This window comes from Crocuta crocuta, unplaced genomic scaffold, assembly GCF_008692635.1.
Source record: "Crocuta crocuta isolate KB4526 unplaced genomic scaffold, BGI_CrCroc_1.0 scaffold10, whole genome shotgun sequence".
Taxonomy (NCBI): Eukaryota; Metazoa; Chordata; class Mammalia; order Carnivora; family Hyaenidae; genus Crocuta; species Crocuta crocuta.
In genome coordinates this window covers 6,547,231-6,566,753 of record NW_027527551.1, presented here as the reverse complement: position 1 = coordinate 6,566,753, position 19,523 = coordinate 6,547,231, and the positions used below count along the sequence as shown (strand labels likewise).

Sequence of the window (19,523 nt, the reverse complement as noted above, 5' to 3'; positions counted from 1 at the left end):
GTCGAGTCTCCAGAGTGGGAGGTTGGGCTCCGTGCGGCCGTCCCCGCTGTCCCCGCGCCCCATCGGGCGGCGTGGAGCTTCCGCGCCTTTTCCTGGGGCCGCCGGTGGGGGAGGAAAAAGCCGGGGCCCAAAGGCGAGTCTGCCCTTTTGTCTGTCGTCCGGGTCAGCGAGGACTTGCCTGGTTGCCAAAGTAAGAGGGCGCTGGAATGGGCGGGGCGCCCTCAGTGCTGGAAGTTCTCCCCAGGCTCGCGGGGACTCTGCTGCTGCGTGCGCGGCTGTGCCGAGACACAGAGCCAGTCCCCTCGGTTTGCACGAGAGCCTCCTTTCGAGAACTGGAGCTCGGTTTTTCGACTTCCTGAAGTTGTTCCCTCATCCCCAGTTGTGAAATAAAATGAAATAACCCGAAGTCACCCCCTACCTACTTATCCCCCTAGAAAGAACTGGATTGGCATTTTGCCCAGAGATCATTACGGGCACCTTGAGGGGCATTCTCCCTATCCCACTTTTTATCTGTGCCCTGCTTGAAATTTGGTGGTCGTTTACTCACCACATTATTTGTGCTAAAAGCAGGGTGCACCGCCCTTTACACACGCGACCTCTAGCCTTTACAGAGACCCTTGCGAAGCAGGCGTTATTAATCTTATTTTCCAGTTAGGGAAACCAATATTCAAAGCCGAAGCTAGGCTTTGGATCCATCAGGGCTCAGGGGAGTGGGGTTTCCCTGGACCTAGTTTCCTGTGTGAAAATACCCAAAAAGCATGTGAGGAAGTTTACTTGGAAGTGATAGCTAGCAGTTCAGAAGAGAGACTGTGCTTTCAAAACAGGCCTGGGACGGAAGGGGAGCGATATGGCTTTCAAGGGCGTCAAAACAGGTTCTTCAGGACTAAAACCAAAGAAAACTTAGGTGGTACAGTGTTTTGTGTCCCTTCAAAAGCTCAACCGTACCTGACAAAATCTTATTCCTTAATATTTCATTTCCTTCGTTGCATTTTCTTGGGTATAACATCTGGAGTGCTGACCTTATGAGCTCATGGAGAATACAGTACACCTGTGCAAAGTCAAGGCTACGAAGTATGGCAGATAGACGGCTGGGATTGTCAGACCTTTTTTTTTTTTTTCTTTTTAAATGTTTCATTTATTTCTAGGAGAGAGAGAGACAGCATGAGCAGGGGAGGGTCAGAGAGAGAGGGAGTCACAGACTCTGAAACAGGCTTCAGGCTCTGAGCTGGCAGTCAGCACAGAGCCCGACGCGGGGCTCGAACCCACCAACCGCGAGATCATGACCTAAGCGAAAGTCGGACGCTTAACCGACTAAGCCACCCAGGCGCCCCTGTCAGACCTTCTCTTGATCAGAAACTTCTCTTGCCTGATGGATGCCTTGTGGTTGCTTTGTGGATATTTACATTTGATTCAGAGTGCTTTTATGTTAGCTTGGACTTTGAGAATTACATAAAAATAGTTTCTTTTTAAAACTTAATTCTGTAAAAGTTATTTGATTAGTCATGTCAAGTGCTGGAAAGGGAAAACATTGACAATGAATGAATATCTAACAGCTAGTTAAATTACAGGTTATAGTATAACAAACAAAAACTAAAAGTTAAGGGAATTAAAAATAACTTTTTAATGTTTTATTTATCATGACCTAAGCGAAAGCGTGAACAGGGGAGGATCAGAGAGAGAGGGAGATACAGAATCCAAAGATGGACTCCAGGCTCTGAGCTAGCTGTCAGCACAGAGCCCGATGCAGGGCTCGAACCCACAAACTATGAGATCATGACCTGAGCTGAAGTTGGATGCTTAACCTACTGAGCCACCCAGGTGCCCCTAAAAATAATTTTTAAGAAATTCATTTAATTTTTTCAGTGTTTTACTTTGGCTGGAAAAATAGTTTTGAAGATTTTAAGAAGCATTTCATTACATTGCTATTATTATTATATACTTGTATAATTGACCGATTTGCATAATAATTTGATACATTGTCACTTATCTAAGTAAATAAATCACATTAAAATTATTCAGCAAATAAAGTTATAATGTTAAATGGTAATGGCTTTTAAATTTTAATTTAACTTTTAACTTTATTTTTAAATTTAGTCATTCTTAAACCTGCATTGACTAGAAAGTAAAGTTTCTAGAACTCCTTTTATTTATAAAGCACAGATATATGTGCAGTACACAGTGTATCTGGAGTTAAAATTTCATTGGGGAGGATTTTAAGAAAAAAATGACTAGAGAGACCACTGGAGGTTGCGGGAGGGGGAGGAGGCTGATAATGAAAGAAAATTAAAGGAACATGGAGATATACTCAGGTTCCCATCAGGTTCCCAAAACAGTTTAGACTGGAAAGATGGGCAGACTCTGTTAAGGTAAAAAACAAATTTTTTTAAATAAATAATTCTTGTCTTCTCCATAGGTTTATTATTTTTGTCACTTTAAAAACTAAACAATATTCTTATATACTACAAAATTTAAAGATACAAAAGGAGGGGCACCTGGGTGGCTCAGTTGCTTAAGCATCCAACTCTTGCCTTTGGCTTGGGTCAGGATCTCAACATTCATGAGTTCGAGCCTCACGTTGGGCTCCTTACTGACACTGTGGGGCCTGCCTGGGATTCTCTCCCCTCTCTCTTCTGTCCCTCTCCCACTTGCGCGCTCTCACTCTCTCTCTCTCTCAAAAATAAATTAAAAAAAGAAAAGAAAGATACAAAAGGACATATGGTGAAAAGTTCCTCCCAGCCACCACGTATGCCTCTCTGGAGACAACCAACATTTTCGCTTTCACATATCCTTCTAAAGAAACTCTCCATGTTCCCAAGCATATACCTTACATGGTGAAATCTAAGGGGGACTAATCTTAGACACTGCACATAGATCCAGAAAAACCCATGGCACAAGTCCAGAGCAAGAAAAGTCTCCAGCAGGAACACATCTGAGGAATCCTCGGGTTTTTGTTGGCAGTAACCTCGATGGGAGTGAACTGTGAAATGACCACCATAAAAGATTAGGCAAGCCAGGGAGGCATGTAGTGCCTGAAGCAACGAATAGCAGCACATGACAGATGTCTTCTGTGTGCTTGTCCGTGTTGGCCTCTGGGCCACACACTGGGGACACCTCGGTGGCTGAGCCAGCCATTGTACACACCCTACGGGAATCATAGATCCTTCTGCGGCCAGTTCTCTTCAATAGGAACATTGACCAGCTAGAGTTTGTGCAGTGGGGTGTGAGCCAAAGAGTGAGGAAACCTGGGGCTATGTCATCTGAGGGAAGGTCATAGATACTGGAGGTCTTTATTTAGCCTTGCAAAAGATGAGAGGATTTAGGGAAGACACATCAGCTGTCTTCAGATGTACAAGGGATTGTCATGTGTAAGGCAGGCCTGATTTATTATTCCTGTTACCACAAGGCAGAACTGCTGCTGACTGCTGCTGGGCAGCAGAAGTTCAAGGTGTATCACAGTATAAGACAGAATCCTTGGGGCGCCTGGGTGGCTCAGTAGGTTGAGCATCTGACTCTTGATTTCAGCTCAGTCACAATCCCAGGGTCTAGGGAACGAGCCCTGGATAGGACTCCACACTGAGCATGGAGCCTGTTTAAGATTCTCTCTCTCTCTCTCTCTCTCTGTCTCTCTTTCACTCCCTCTCCCACTCCCACTCCCTCCCACTCCCTCCCACTTCCTCCTCCCACCTTCTGCCCCTCTTCCCTGCTCATGCTCTCTCTCTCTAAAAAAAAAAAAAAAAAGAATCCATGGCCCCCTTGAATGATTAGACCAGTCTAAAAAGGAGGGGGTGCTTTGGAGGTAACTAGCTTCCTCATTCTGTGAGGGAATTAAGTAGACATAGTCAACAACTTGAGGAAAGAATTCTCAAACTGGATTGGGGGTTGAACTCTTAAATTTCCTTCCAGTTCTGAGAATCTGCTTTCAGAGACTCTGTAGGGAAGGCCATTATTTACGCTACAGTCTGTGGAATTGGTAAACAAGAGTTGGTGCTAACTAAGTACAAAAATTTTCTTCTTCATGGTGGGAAGAAAGGGGCCAGAAGTACAGTTGTACTAAGGTAAACATGAGCCGAGGAGTTTTCACTGTTGGTTTTAAGTAATAATTTGCTTATTGGTATAAAAATGAAGAAATTTTTGTTAGTTCTGTGCTAGTTAGTTAGAACAGCTATGTTCACCCTGTGGTCTGAGTGTTGCAGAACTTTGGAACATTGAGTAGTCAATGAGTGAGTAAATGATTATTATCTGAATATACATTTTACTGTTCCTGATGAAGTTCTTGCTTGTGCGTTTCTATAAATGGAAATACAATAGGAAAGAATTATAGCCTACATATAGTATTTGGGATGGTTACAAACTTAGTTCAGATATCTACATGAAACCTCTTAACTGAACACAAATTGTATTTTCTTGAATGGCTAAGAAATAGGTTAAGTTTTAAAATATTGATCACATTCTCACAGTTCGTGAGATCGAGCCGCATATCTGGCTCTGTGCTGAGGGTGCAGAGCCAGCTTGGCATTCTCTCTCCCTCTCTCTCAAAATAAATAAACTTTAAAAAATGAAATAATATACTGAACATTTTAAAATGTGAGCACCGTAGGCTAGTGGTCGGGGTGTGGGCTTTGGAGCTAGATGTACCTGGGATTTTTTTTTTTTAAAGCTTATTTATTTGTTTTGAGAGGCAGAGAGAGACAGAGACAGAGACCGAGAGAGAGAGAGCGTGCACACACATGCGCGAGAATACCAGTTGGGGAGAGAGAGAGAGGGAGAGAGAGAATCCTAAGTAGGTTCCACTCTGTAAGTACAGAGCCTGATGAGGGCTCGAACTCATGAACAAAGAGATCATGATCTGAGCTGATATGAAGAGTTGATGCTCAACTGAACACTGAACCATTCTGGTGTCCCTGTAACTGGGCTTATATCTGAGCTCTGCTAGGGTTGTTGGATGTTTACTCAATAGTTATCAATGGAGTTTTTCTATATGCCAGTCTCTGTGTGGCACTGAACAGTGAACAAGGCACATAGGGTCTCGGCTTTAAGGGTATTTACAGTCTAGTAGGGTAAATTAATGCCTGTAATCTTAGCTTCCTTTTTTTTTTAAATAAAATTGAGATAATTCTTATTTCAAAAGTTTCTTGTAAGGGTTTTAATAAGGTAATATGTTTAAGCACATAGGAAATAATAAAAAAGTATTAAATCATTATAGTTAGTAACCCCATTGCCCTTTGCTAGAGAAATTAGAACACACGTTATTGGGTGAATATTCTTTGTTTTGCTGCTGAAAAGTTTATTTGTTAAACACTTTAAGCAATAATGACATTTTATTAAGCACTGCGTATGTGTCAGATACTGCTCTGGGTACTTGTTTTAAGTCACTTTTCTCAACAGAGCTGTGAGGGAGATTTTATTATTAATCCAGTTTTCCAGTTGTGGAAAATTAAGACACCAAGTTCTCACGTGGGGACATTTTACTGCTGTGTGTGATGGAGTTGGAATTTGAATCCTGGCAGACTTCAGTGCTTGTACTATTAACCTGAACAGTTAGGTTTTAGAATTGTTTGACTAAAACAGTAAACTGATTTCCTAATTTTAATTTTTATGATCTAAAATCAGAGGTGTGTGGTGTTCCTGGGTAGCTCCATCGTTGAGTTCAGGCTCTTCGGCTCAGGTCATGATCTCACAGTTCATGGGTTCGTGCCCCACTTTGGGCTCTGTGCTGATGGCATGGAACCTGCTTGGGATTCTCTCTCTCCCTCTCTCTTTTCTCCTCCCCTTCTGGCACGTATGAGTGCTCTTTCTTGCTCTCTCTCAAAATAAATAAACTTAAAAAAAAGAAGCCCAGGTACATCTAGCTCCTCCCCTGCTATTCAGATAGACAGTGGCTCTCATGTCCTGCAGTGCAAGTAAGTTTTTCATTGGAGAAAAGGAAAATAAACCACTTCTCGTTGCTTTAGTGCTGTAACGTTTTTTAGTTTTTAACAAGAACATAATTGGACAAGCAGAGGACAGCATTCCATTTCTCTATCATGTGAATTTTATCTTGGGCCAACTGTTAGCTCTAAGATGAAAGCTCAGGCATTTGGGGAGCACTTTTATAAAGTGACCTTTAATTGATTGGCATCAGATATGATTGACAAATGAGGAAAACAAAAATCTACAATGATACCACCATACCATAGAGTAGAGCTTGTTATATTCAGATTTGTCTTCAATACGTCTACTGTAAGAAATTAGAATAATAGAATTCAGGACTGGTTAGAATCTTTACTGATCATCTTATCTGAATCCCTCATTTCATGGATAAGGAAAGTGAGAAGGCAAGTTCAGACAGACTTTTATTTCACTTAGACTAACTTTTCTCAATTGAATACATAGATAAATAGATCCTTGGAGTCAGACCATCAAGTTAGTTATAAGGCTTGTCCTAGAATGAAGTCAGGAAAATTCACCTGAGTCAGGAACATACAAAATAGTATGTTGGTATCTGTTACTAATATGATTTGTAGTCATGCTTTAAAAAAAAATAGGAGGTGCTTTCTGAGGATATTTAATTAAAAGTTTTTATATCACTTTATTGAGGTATGATTAGCATAAAAACTACATATTTAAAGTATACAGCTCAGTGAGTTTGAGGTAAGTATATACCTCTGAGAACATCACCAGAATCAAGGCCATAAATATAGGATATTGAAAACAAATTTTTTTTTATTTTAGAGAAAGTGTGCAAGTGGGGGAGAGGGGCAGATGGTGGTGGGGGCAGAGAGAAAGAGAGAATGAATCCCAAGTGGGCTCCATGCTGAGCATGGAACCCAGTGTGGGGCTGGATCCCATGACCCTGGGATTCTGACATGAGTGAAAACCAGGAGTCAGATGCTCAACTGACTAAGCCACCCAGGAACCCCTAGGATGTTAAAATTTTTAAACTCCGCGCATTTTATCTTCATATTTCGTGGTATTATTCAAGACTATCATTTTGGTAATCTTTGATATATGGGTATAATCCAGAGCTTAGTTTCTGCCTTTAATCTGCACTTATTTCTCACCAGAATGGGAGCTGACCGATATGGTGGTATGGGTGACTGGAGCATCGAGTGGTATTGGTGAGGAGCTGGTGTACCAGCTGTCCAAACTAGGAGTCTCTCTCGTGCTGTCAGCCAGAAGAGTGCAGGAGCTGGAAAGAGTGAAGAGAAGGTGCCTTGGTGAGTAAATCTAAAACCACAGCAGCTCCCTAGAAATCAACCAGAATTCACATTCAAATGCGGTTTGGAGAACTTTAGAGGTAAGAGTGGGATTTTCCTGGGCAGTCCACTCTGGTTCCAGATGCTCTGAATGCTTGGATCAAAATCCTCTTTCTTTCAGCATCTCTTCAGTAGCTGCTCTTGCCCGTTCCTTTTCTTTTCTGATGCTTTTCTACTTTCTTCCTTTTTTTTTAAGTTTTTAATTTGTTTCCAGTTAGTTAACATACAGTGTTATATTGGTTTCAGGTATACAATATAGTGATTCAGCACTTACATACATCACCCAGTGCTCATCACAAGTGCACTCCTTCTTGCCCATCCCCTATTCAACCCATCCCTCCACCCTCCTCCTCTCTGGTAACCATGTTTATTCTCCGTAAAAGAGTCTATTTCTTTGTTTGCCTCTTCGTCTCTTTTTCCCCCCATACTTGTTTGTTTTGTTTCTTAAGTTTCACATCTGAGTGAAATCATGTGGTATTTGTCTTTCTCTGGTCTGATGTATTTCCCTTAGCATAGTACTCTAGCTCCATCCATGTCATTGCAAATTCTATCCCTTTTTAAATTGGGTTGTTTTGTGGGGGTTGAGTTTTTGTAAGTTCTTTTTATATTTTAGATACTAGCCCTTTTCCAGATACCTCATTTGCAAATATCTTCTCTTATTCTGTTAGCTGCCTTTTAATTTGTTGATGATTTCCTTGGCTGTACAGAAGCTTTTTATTTTGATGGAGTTCCAGTAGTTTATTTTTGCTGTTGTTTCCTTTCCCTTGCCTCAGGGGACCTATCTAGAAAAAAGTTGCTACAGCTAATGTCAAAGAAGTTACTGCCTATATCCCCTTGTAGGATTTTGATTGTTTCATCATTCCCATTTAGGTCTTTAGTCCATTTTGATTTTATTTTTGTGTATGGTTTAAGAAAGTGGTCCAGTTTCATTCTTTTGCATGTTGCTGTCCAGTTTTCCCAACACCATTTGTTGAAAAACTGCCTTTTCCCATTGGATATTCTTTTTTGTTTTGTCAAAGATTAATTGACCCTATAATTATGGTTTACTTCTGAATTTCTATTCTGTTCCATTGATCTGTGTGTGCCTAATTCTACTTTTATTTTGTGCTGACTCTTGATATTAGAGAGTGACCACCAATTCTTTCAAATGCTGGTGGATATTCTTTTTTTTTTTAATGTTTATTTATTTTTGAGAGAGAGAGACAGAGAATGAGCCGGGGAGGAGCAGAGAGAGAGGGAGACACAGAAGCCGAAGCAGGCTCCAGGCTCTGAGCTGTCAGCACAGAGCCCCATGCTGGGCTTGAACTCACGAACTGAATCGTGAGATCATGACCGAAGCTGAAGTCAGGCATTTCACTCACTTAGCCACCCAGGCGCCCTGAATGCTGGTGGATTTTCAGGGACCACATATCTTATACTTTTGTCTTAGAGAAAGAACAGTTTGGTTCTTATGTATGGCATATATGTGTGTAATCATAAAAGCTTAATTAGAAAGGATCCTTCTTCATTTTGCTAAAATATCAGATATTAAAGTCATATGGGACAATATAGGATTTTTGTTATAAAAATGAAAGAACAAAAAAATGAAAGAACAGGAATTGAATTAGGCTTTAAAATGCAGCTTGAGGTAACATCCATATTCATATAGAGAGCAACAGTGTTAATTTTTATTTTATATTTTGGGTTTAGGTTTTGGTATAGCCGTGTTCACATGAAAGCAGGTTATTTGTCATGGGACATTTAGGACCTAAAATGAGATAATTTTGAATTTTCTTTTTTTTTAATGTTTTATTTATTTCTGAGAGAGAGAGAGAGAAAGAGAGAGAGAGACAGCGTGAGCAGGGGAAGGTCAGACAGAGAGGGAGACACAGAATCTAAAACAGGCTCCAGGCTCTGAGCTAGCTGTCAGCACAGAGCCCGATGTGGGGCTCAAACCCACGAACTGTGAGGTCATGACCTGAGCCGATGTCGGACACTCAACCGACTGAGCCACCCAGGCGCCCCAGAGAATTTTGAATTTTCAAGCAGACCTTTTTTTGGGTCATTTCTCTACCTGTCATTCTTGTCACATTTTTCTTTCAGTTTGCTGATAGAGTTAACCACCCAAAAAAGAGTCAGTAGCAAGGCCACAAGGCTTCTTTCACAGTATTGCTCCCAAGAGGCCTCGTATGCTCTGCCCTGGGACACTTCCTATGGTAGTTGTTCTCCGGCTGTTGAGACTTGCAGGTCCTATACTGGCAGAAATGAACCATGTCAGCATATCTTGGCTAGAGTGAGGCTGACTGTTTTCCTTTTATCTGTCAGATCACTGGTGCAAGCATTTCCATTTCTTTTTTAAAACAATTGATGTTTCACAATTTAACACTTTGCCCGTAAAACTTTTGTACCTCATCTATTTCCTCTGCCTGCCTGTTTTTCTTAACTGGCTTTACTTGCTGTATTTCAAAAAGTTAGAGTCTTATTCTTTTGATGAGTAATAATAGAAAGGGCCAGTATAGCTCAACATGTTTCTCATTGGCAATTTCAAGGTTGTGTCCTGTTATGTGTTTGCATCTCTGAATCCTCTTCTGTGTGTCATGTGACTGGGAAACACTGAGTGTCTTCCTAATATGAAGCATAAATTTTTATTTTTTAATGTGTGTAAAAGAGCAGCTATACTTTCTGAGCCTATCATAAAACAAATATACCTCTGTACTTCCAAAGAAATAGCTCTAAAATTTTGCTTTTTTTTTTTTTTAGCTTGTAATATAATCTTGGTTTCCTTTAGAGCCTGTTGCAATGTTGACTGTATTCAAGTTGAAGAGAGCCATACTACTTCCTGTGTACCCAGCCAGCTTTTTGTCTGATAAGATGTTGCCTTATTACTGCCAGTCCTCATGGTCACTGAGAAATGAGGCCAGCAGGCCACCCAGAAATGAGTTTTTGCCAAGCCCAGTTATAGGGTGGGTGTTAAACTTAACACCAAATAGCAGGAAGCTTAATTGAGCCATCTCATAACTTCTGCACTAATTTTTAAGTGTCTTTATTTAGAGAATGGCAATTTAAAAGACAAAGATATACTTGTTTTGCCACTTGACCTGACTGACAGAAGTTCCCATGAGGCAGCTACCAAAGCGGTCCTCCAGGAGTTTGGTAAAGTAAGTAGCCATTTTGAATTGGTAAGTCTTTCTTTGAAATAGCTAGCTACAAAAGAGATTCCCTTCTTTGTGTCCTGTCATTGAAAGGGCTTTAGGCAAATGGTCCATGCAGTGAGATCAATGCCCATGAGTCTCTTATACTCTAAGTCTTTGGATATATGTAATTAGTACTTTCCATACCTTTATAAGTACTAATTCCTCCATGTAGAACAAAAGAATGTTAAAATTCACTGTGCCTTTTATTTTTCTGATGGGAAATTAATTCCATAGGTGAATTCTGGTTTTTGTTTTATCTCTTTATTGCTGACTTCTAGAAATTCACCATTCCATTCCATTGATTCTTCAAGTTAGCAATATAACCAACCATCCCTAAGAATTGCATCAGTCCATTTATAGATCATCCCCAAAGTGACCCTTTCCTGATTTTATTTAACTAGATCGACATTCTGGTCAACAATGCTGGAAGATCTCAACGTTCTTTGTGTGTGGACACCAGCCTGGACGTCTACAAGGAGCTAATAGAGCTTAACTACTTGGGGACGCTGTCCTTGACAAAGTGTGTTCTGCCTCACATGATCGAGAAGAAGCAAGGGAAGATCGTTACTGTGAATAGCCTCCTGGGTATCATATCTGCACCCCTTTCTAGTGGATACTGTGCCAGCAAACATGCTCTCCGGGTAAGACTGCTCAAACTCAGCTGAGATAGTACTGATCTAAATATGTGTATGGGAGATACATCCATCACTACAAGAGGTCACTGGAAGTGGGCAGTGAGAGGGAGACAGCAAGAGAGACCCAAGGAGACCTTTGGTAGAGGACATCCCCAGAAGATGCTAAAAAAGATTTGACTCTTGCACGCCTCTTCCTAATTAGCAAACATGTTCTGAGTACTGACACTGTATGATGCCGTGCCCAGCAATCGATTCTAGGGATATAAAGACAAGATATGGCCCCTACCTTAAAGAAGTGGAGAGTCTGCTCAACATGTCACCCTTATCCTCATTTTTATCACATCTTCATGGAAATTTGGGGTTTACCCCCCATTTCTTCTGCACACACTTGAGGCTGTACTCACCCTTCCCATTTCTGTGACTTCTTTTTCTTTCCCCATTATAGTTGGCATTTATTTTATCTAGTCTCACTATATTTGCATGTTAGAAATAGGAGTTCCCCACTGGATGATTAGACCTGGGCTTCATATCCCTACTGGGTCTAGGCTTGACTCTATTTACTGTAGCTTCACTGAAGAAAATCTAATCAAGGGAGAGGCTGAGATAAAAGCTTGATTTGGGGGCCGCCTGGGTGGCTGAGTCGGTTAAGCGTCCGACTTTTGCTTAGGTCATGATCTCGCGGTTCGTGGGTTCGAGCCCCGCGTCAGGCTCTGTGCTGACTGCCAGCTCAGAGCCTGGAGTCTATTTCACAGTCTGTGACTCCCTCTCTCTCTGACCCTCCCCTGCTCACGCTGTCTCTCTCTCTCTCTCTCCTAGAAATAAATAAAAATATTTAAAAAAAAAAAGTTTGATTTGGGCTACATAACTTCCTAGCTGTGAATATAGAAACAGATGACTTTTTAACATTGGCTTAAGAACGGATATGAAGAAATATTATTAAACTGTAACATGGAACAAATTAGCTCCTAAGGCTAATAGGATACATAAAGTTTATAACTAATACTGTTGAAAGGTAGTGTGAGTAGAATGTTTCACTGTTGGAATAATGAGATGCAACAGCTGAATGGCCATCACAGATTCATAAGGATCTGAAGCTTTGGCTCTTTAGGGTATCCTCTTTCTGCTGTGGAGAGAGACGGTTGCAGAAAGTGATGAAACAGAATGCTACACTGATGATTTCCCCATATTTGGTAATGGGGTAGTAGTCACTTCCTGCAGAGCAGTTGGGCAAGTCTCAGGCAGGTGGATGAGGAAACGCAGCCAAATATCTTCATGACATGCAGAGTACTTTTAGTAAAATGCAACCTGAGCTGTCTGGTCTTCCTTCCAGGACTCACTGTTTTATTACTGGATTCAATCCTCTGATACAGTGTGGCAGGTTGAGACTCTAGTTAGTTAAACCAATAGCTGGACACTAGGACTAGGAAGTACTTTTTGAAGAACACATTTCCTTCTCTGATTCCAAACAAGCTGTGGAGTGAATTTATTGATCATTGAAAAGTTCACACACTTTATACTAGATGTGATTTCAGACAAGGAGAGGTTTAACAACTGATATATTGGCTTTCATGGTGTCCTCTCTCCTCTTTTGCTGTAGAGAGGTCAGAGGTTAAGGATATGAGAGTTCATTAATTTACAAAGCCTTTTTTCATGTCCATCTCAGTCAGGAACTTTATTAGTCCCTGACAACGTGAACCCTTATAGCCACTGTTTGTTAATGGTCAGCATTAAGAGCTGGTAACTGTTTAATGTTGGATCATAAATGAACACACTCTGGATTAGCTGTTTAAGGCTACTATGAAACATAACTGATGGCGTCAGCCACCACTATCAGAAGGGGTGAATTATTCCTACTAGAAGATGATGATGCCTGAGGATGTCTGTTCTAGATTGCCCCCAGTCTTTTTTTTTTTTTTAACTGTTTATTTATTTTTGAGAGGGAGAGAGAGGAGAATGTGAGCAGGGGAGGGGCAGAAAGAGAGGGAGAGAGTAAATTCTAAGCAGGCTCTGCACTGTTAGCACTGAGCGTGACATGGGGGTTGATCCCATGAACTGTGAGGTCATGACCTGAGCTGAAATCAAGAGTCAGATCCTTAACTGACCGACCAGCCGACGTGCCCTAGATTTCCCCATCTTACAGTTAAAAATGTTTAATGAGCTTGCCCAATGAGATTTCCTGTCCTTTATTGGCGTTTCAAAACATTTTGATAATGTGCTAATGTCCCACATAAGAAGTTGAAGAAAAGTAATATCATGCTAATAGTAAACATGAGATACATGCATTTAATTTTATTTGTTGCCGCCCCCTTTTTTTGGCCTATTAGGGTTTTTTTAATTGTCTCCGAACTGAACTTGCTACTTACCCAGGTATAGTTGTTTCTAATATTTGTCCGGGACCTGTGCAATCAAATATTGTGAAGAATGCCCTGTCTGAAGCAGTTGAAAAGGTAAAAAACTTCTAGTTGGAGAATAATTTGAATGCTTTAGTAGTTATATGTTGGTATTGCATCACTGTGCTTAGAATTTTTTCGAACATGTTACCATGTTATGAATTATTTGCAAAACTTAACTCAGGGCAGTAGGAATACTGGTAAGGTTAGCTGATAGTGCTGAGGCATTCAGTTTTAATAAAGGGTAAAGAATTTGACAAGATACTACTTACAAATAATCAACTATTATGTGGGCTCTCAACATTTTAAAAACTCAGTTTCTATCAATTCAAATTATAGCAGCATTGAAAGGTTCTGTGTGGCTGAATTCTAGCACACTAACTTTTATTGGGATTTTAAAGAGGGGCTATGGTGAGGGAGCTTAGAAAAAACCTTGCTGAATTGCAATAATTTTAGGTTAGCTTCACCTGTGTGTAACCACAGGTCTGTGACTCCCTCAGCTCATGGACGGCACATGGGGAGTTACCAAGTGGATGACAAATTCCTTGTGATGAATCCAGGATCACTCAGTGATACAAAATCCCACCAAAGACCATAAAATTTTTCTTCTTCTCCATGAAGATCAGTTTCTGCTGAGACATAGATCTGTTTATGCTTCTATGGAAATGTTTACAGATATAATTTATATTTTCACATTTTCTGTGGAGACTCTAAGGTAAACTAGAAGAAGCACACTGTTGTAGGAATCAAGTGACTTGGAAGGTAGATCTGGTTACTGCTAATGATCTGTGTGAGCACAGATGAGTTACTACCTTTCTGGGCTTCAGTTTATTTATTTGTAGGATGGTAGTGGGTTACCTAGATTAGCAGTACCAGATTTGTTCACTATGGACTCCATGGTTTATAGAATTTCACTTGCTAAATGTGTATATTAGTAATTTGTTTAAAAAATGTTATTGCTAAATTGATATGTAATTATCAATTAATTAAATACATTAAAGGTGATGTAAGTAAAAGCAAAGAACCTTCATGTTTTATTTAGCCTGTATGGTCTTATCTGGTCAGTGTATGATTTCTCTTAGGCTTTTTGAAATATTACAGTTTATAGACACCTATTAGTTCCAAGGAGGACTCCTAAGGGGGCATGAAGTCCTAGTGAAAGACTCATCAACTAGATGACCTCTGGGTCCTTTCTAGCTTAAAAGTTTTGTGAAATATCTTGGATAAATACCCATCATTCATTTAATTTTTTTTTTTTTAACATTTTCTTAGTCTATAGGCATTGATGCAGCCCAGACCCACAAGATGGCGACCAGTCGTTGTGTACGACTGATGTTAATCAGCATGGCCAATGATTTGAAAGAAGTTTGGATTGCGGAGCAACCATTTTTATTAGTAGCATATTTGTGGCAGTATATGCCAACGTGGGCCTGGTGGCTGACCAACATACTAGGGAAGAAAAGAATTGAGAACTTTAAGAAGGGTTTGGTAAGACCAATTTATACAATTCTAAATACATATCAGTCTTGTAGAAAGTATGAAATTTTTGAGCGCTTGAAAACTTTTCTTACTAACCCTCCATCAACTTCATGACATAAATACAAAAGATATAAAAAGTATTGTATCCTCCATGCATATCTGTCGGTTTACTATAAATAACTACTGGTCTTAGAGAAAGAAGTTTCTGCAAGGTAAAATCAAATCAGAGACTGTCATTTTATCTTCTATACTTATTGATTGACCAGTTTATGTGTCAAAATATTCTTTCTCCATTCTTTTTCATCACAAGTTCTTACCTGGTATCATCTCCTTGGGTTGATCCCTGGCCTCCCCTCTGATTTCTCTCCCAGATGAGGCCTCAGCTTGTACTTAACTCTGTCAATCACTTACCATACCGTGAAAACTCATGTACTCACTCTGTGTAGTGCTGGTTCCTTTGGCCTTATTCTGGAAGCACTGTGCTTATATGAGATGTACCAAAATGTCCATGTCAGAAAAAATATGGTGATTATTCATTCTTTTGGCACTCATTCTTATAGCTAAGTGAGGAATATTATGGGCCATTTCAGAGAAAATTGTGACCATCACAGGAATTTAAAGTTTGAAGAGCAAGAAAACAGAATGAATTATGGATAGGATTATGCAAAGAAAGGGTATTTCTGTGGATGGTTTTTATTATTAAAGTATTTTTTTTAATGACTACTACCTTCTTTTAGAAATAAGTTAGCAGGGATTGATATAGAAAGAGAATTATTCAGTGGGAGCATACTATATGTATCATTATATAACCTTCTACTATTTAAGCCATCCACAAATTGTTAGGTACTTAATTTGTGCAGGTTAGTGAAGATAAATTAGTTAAGAAAGCAAAAAACAAAACAAAATGTTTATAGAGACTTAAAGGTTATAAAACTTCCATGATGCACTAATAAGTCCAGAACTTAAAAAATGAAGGGGTCTATTTATTTTCTACCAACTCGTAATGTGGACCAGTTTGCTTTGTACCAAGTCATTTATAAGTGTTTGGTAATATAGGATATGGTAGTGTGGGTTGGTTCTAAAGGTGGAGCTTCTTCTGGGGTGCCTGGCCGGCTCAGTACAAAGAGCATGCAGCTCCTGATCTTGGGGTTGTAAGTTCAAAACCCATGTTGGTTGGGGCACCTGCATGGTTCAGTCGATTAAGTGTCCAACTTCGGCTCAGGTCACGATCTCACAGTTTGTGGGTTCGAACCCTGCGTCGGGCTCTGTGCTGACAGCTAGCTCAGACCCTGGAGTCTGCTTCAGATTCTGTGTTTCCCTCTTTCTCTGACTCTCCCCTGCTCACACTGTCTCTCTCTCTCAGAAATAAATAAAACATAAAAAAAAAAAAAGAAACCCGTGTTGGGTGTAGAGTTTACTTAGATAAAACTTAAAAAAAAGGTAGAGCTTCATTAAAGATTTACATCTGAATTTCACATTTGAGCTGCTATAGTGATATTATGCCCAGTGAAGGATAGGAGTTGAGGAAAGAAAGGCCTCCGTGTTAGGGAGGTGCTAGCGTCCTGGTTAAGAGCATGGAGCCTCCTACCAGGCTACCTGGGTTGAAATCCCAGCTCTGTACCATGACCTCATCCCTCAGTCTCAGACATGTTCTTTTCTATGTCAGTCTCCCCAGCTACAAAATGGAGATTAATGATGCACTTAGTCATAGGATTAAGTGAGTGAGTACATGGAAAGCCTTAAAACACATCTTGGAATATCCTGCTTCTTAGGTATTAGCTCTTAATGCTTCTGTTTTGATGGTAACAGGATGTTTAGCTAATAAATAAAGATCAGAGATTTAAGCAATAGGGCAGAGAAAGAATACATTATAGAAATGATTGTTTTAGAGGGAAGCGGGGGGTGGGGAGCACCAGGGGCTAGAGTTTTGGTGCCATTGTAGCAGTTGTGCTCTTTGGAACATACACAGGAATGTCATTTTGTTTTCTTTATAGATTATCTAACTGTAAAATATAGACATTACTCAGTAAATCAAGCATTTGATTACATCTATACTTTGCTAAAATGTTGGCCTTTCTCTTCTTACCACTATCTTTAATATATTGATCATTACATGGTCTTATTGCTAATCACTTTTCTTACGAGAAACTGGGCATCCTTTCATTTCTGAAGACTATTTCTGAGATAAAATTCCTCATTCTTCACATAAAACCATATAAACTTTAAAAAATTGTTCCTCACTCTTTGTACTTTTCTCCTCCTGCTTCTTTTCTCCAATTATTTTCTATTATATATATTATATATTTCTATAGAAATTCTATAAATTTCTATATTATATATATAATAGAAATAGAAATATGGATATATATATATATATCCATCTCCTTATTGAGATTTGTTTATAAGGCATCTTTGTTAACATAATGCCAATATATTTTATCCCAAACTAAATCTACTTGTTGATAATATTTGAGTTTGTTTCTATCATTTAGGGTGGGAACCTTATGTCTGGAACTTTGTTTTTATGAATATATGTTATTTTTCAGGATCAAGAACAATAACTGCACTGAATTGTGTTACATATTTTTTTGTCTTAGTGCAAACTCTTAGAAGTGGTAAATGCATATCTTCCCAAATGAAATGTCACATCTTAAGGATTATTGAATTGCCTTGTCTTTAAGCAAGGTACTAGAAATTCACAAATAATATTAGAGTTATCTGTCAGATACTTCAATCCTGACCTCTTCTTTGTATTTATTAAGGTAAATCAGTGTAGGTATGATATGCTGGTCCAAAAAGAGTTTCAGTATTTAAGAAATGCCATGAGCAGATGCTAATCAATGATGTTTATACCTGATGGAGATGATAATGATACTAAGCCCCACAGATCTAGAATTCTGGCTATGATTTTTATCCTAATTTAAGCATTTGCCCAGGTTTTATGAGTACTCTTTTTATTTAATTTTTTTAAATGTTTATTTATTTTTGAGAGAGAGAGAGAGGCAGTGCAAGTGGGGGAGGGGCAGAGAGAGACACACACACAGAATCTGAAGCAGGCTCCAGGCCCTGAGCTGTTAGCATAGAGCCTGGTGCAGGGCTCAAATTCACCAACTGCAAGATCATGACATGAGCTGAAGTCAGACGCTTAACTGACTGAGCCGCCCAGATGCCCCTAAGAATTCTTAACAGTGAAAAATAATGATATGGCTCCTTTTTTTTTTAAAAAAAAAAAAAAAAACCCAAAAAACCAAAAAAAGCAAAAAACCGAGTAAATAGTAAATATATGGAGACACTGATTCATGTTACTCTCTGTTACAGGATGCAGATGCCTCTTACTTTAAAATCTGGAAGACAAAACATGACTGAAGGAGGAGTACTTGGATTTTTTTTTAAGCTACTGGAGGGAGAAATGAAAACAGCAATCTTTATATACTAAAGACTAACTTCTGATTTTACTTTTTAATAGATACAGCTTTCCTTTCGACATGTAATAAATGATAGAAGATTCCCATGAATCTTGCAATAAAGGTATTAACACATACTACATTCTTGGATTAATAAAAGCATTTTATTCTAGCATATATACTTAAAATCTAAGTTAGCAGAATGCCAACCAAATAATTATAGTTTAATTAAAAATAATTAAACGTAAATGTATGGGACATTACATGAAACAGTGTGGGGTAATAAGCAGATATAAAGAAGCATCTGAAATGGCCCTGTCTCTTAAAAGAGCTGATGGGTACAAATGACAATAGTTTGAAACTGTAGGTAGGGCTCATAACAGCCATTATTCAGCACCTGTCATAGGCTGTTTGCTCTTCTAAGGTGTTTTGTATGAGTTAATTCATTTATTCTTCATAACAGCCCACTAAGGTATGCGGTATTATACACCTTTATAGAAGAAGAAAGAGATGCTCAAAACAAATATATCACTTTCCCGAAGTCACATAGCTCATAAGGGGTAAAGCCAGGATTAAAGTCAGCTCAGGAAGACTCCATTGGCAACTCCTTATTCTAGTTATTATTATTAATTTTACTTTAATCTTTACCACTTTACATTAGAAAACATATATACGCCACAATAGAAAATCAGCAAATATTCCTTGACAAGAAAAACATGTTCCTTTTTTATAAGCAGTTAATAGTTTAGCTATAGTCCAAATAAAATGAATAAAATAACTAGAACATTTGTTGGGTAAGTTGGAGGACACCCTGGTGGCTATCCTTACAAAAGGGGGAAGGTGACGGAGGTACACGATGGGGTACAGCAGCAATGGAATAAATAATAAATGAACACATAGCAACACGGATATATCCTAGAAGCGTGGTGATCAGTGGAGAAAGTAAAGAACTATAATAATACAATTCTGTTTACATACACTTAAATTTATGTGCTTAGAAGGTAGTGCTCATTTGTAGAAAACGCAATGAAAAGATACACACTAGATTAACTGAAATGGTAGCTTAGGATGCGGAGGGCTCGGAGGGTGTAGTATAAGGATAAAACACATGAGAGAGGTCTTGCGCAACCAGTGATGAAAATGGGAATAATGATTAATTGAATATACTACACCTGGGGTAAAAACAAAAAGATGAATTGTTGAAACA

General features: G+C 39.3%; 1 protein-coding gene across 1 annotated transcript in view; it reads left to right on the top strand.

The window, feature by feature from the left end:
- The window catches only part of DHRS7 (dehydrogenase/reductase 7), a 231,686-nt gene extending 213,230 nt beyond the window's left edge, over positions 1-18,456 (top strand). The window contains exons 2-7 of the mRNA XM_077768937.1: positions 7,041-7,196; positions 10,266-10,372; positions 10,810-11,049; positions 13,368-13,490; positions 14,706-14,921; positions 18,231-18,456. Of these exons, the coding sequence (XP_077625063.1) occupies positions 7,061-7,196; positions 10,266-10,372; positions 10,810-11,049; positions 13,368-13,490; positions 14,706-14,921; positions 18,231-18,278 (870 nt within the window). The 5' untranslated portion in view covers positions 7,041-7,060 and the 3' untranslated portion in view covers positions 18,279-18,456. The remainder of the gene's footprint in view (positions 1-7,040; positions 7,197-10,265; positions 10,373-10,809; positions 11,050-13,367; positions 13,491-14,705; positions 14,922-18,230) is intronic.
- The last annotated feature ends 1,067 nt before the right edge of the window (positions 18,457-19,523 follow it).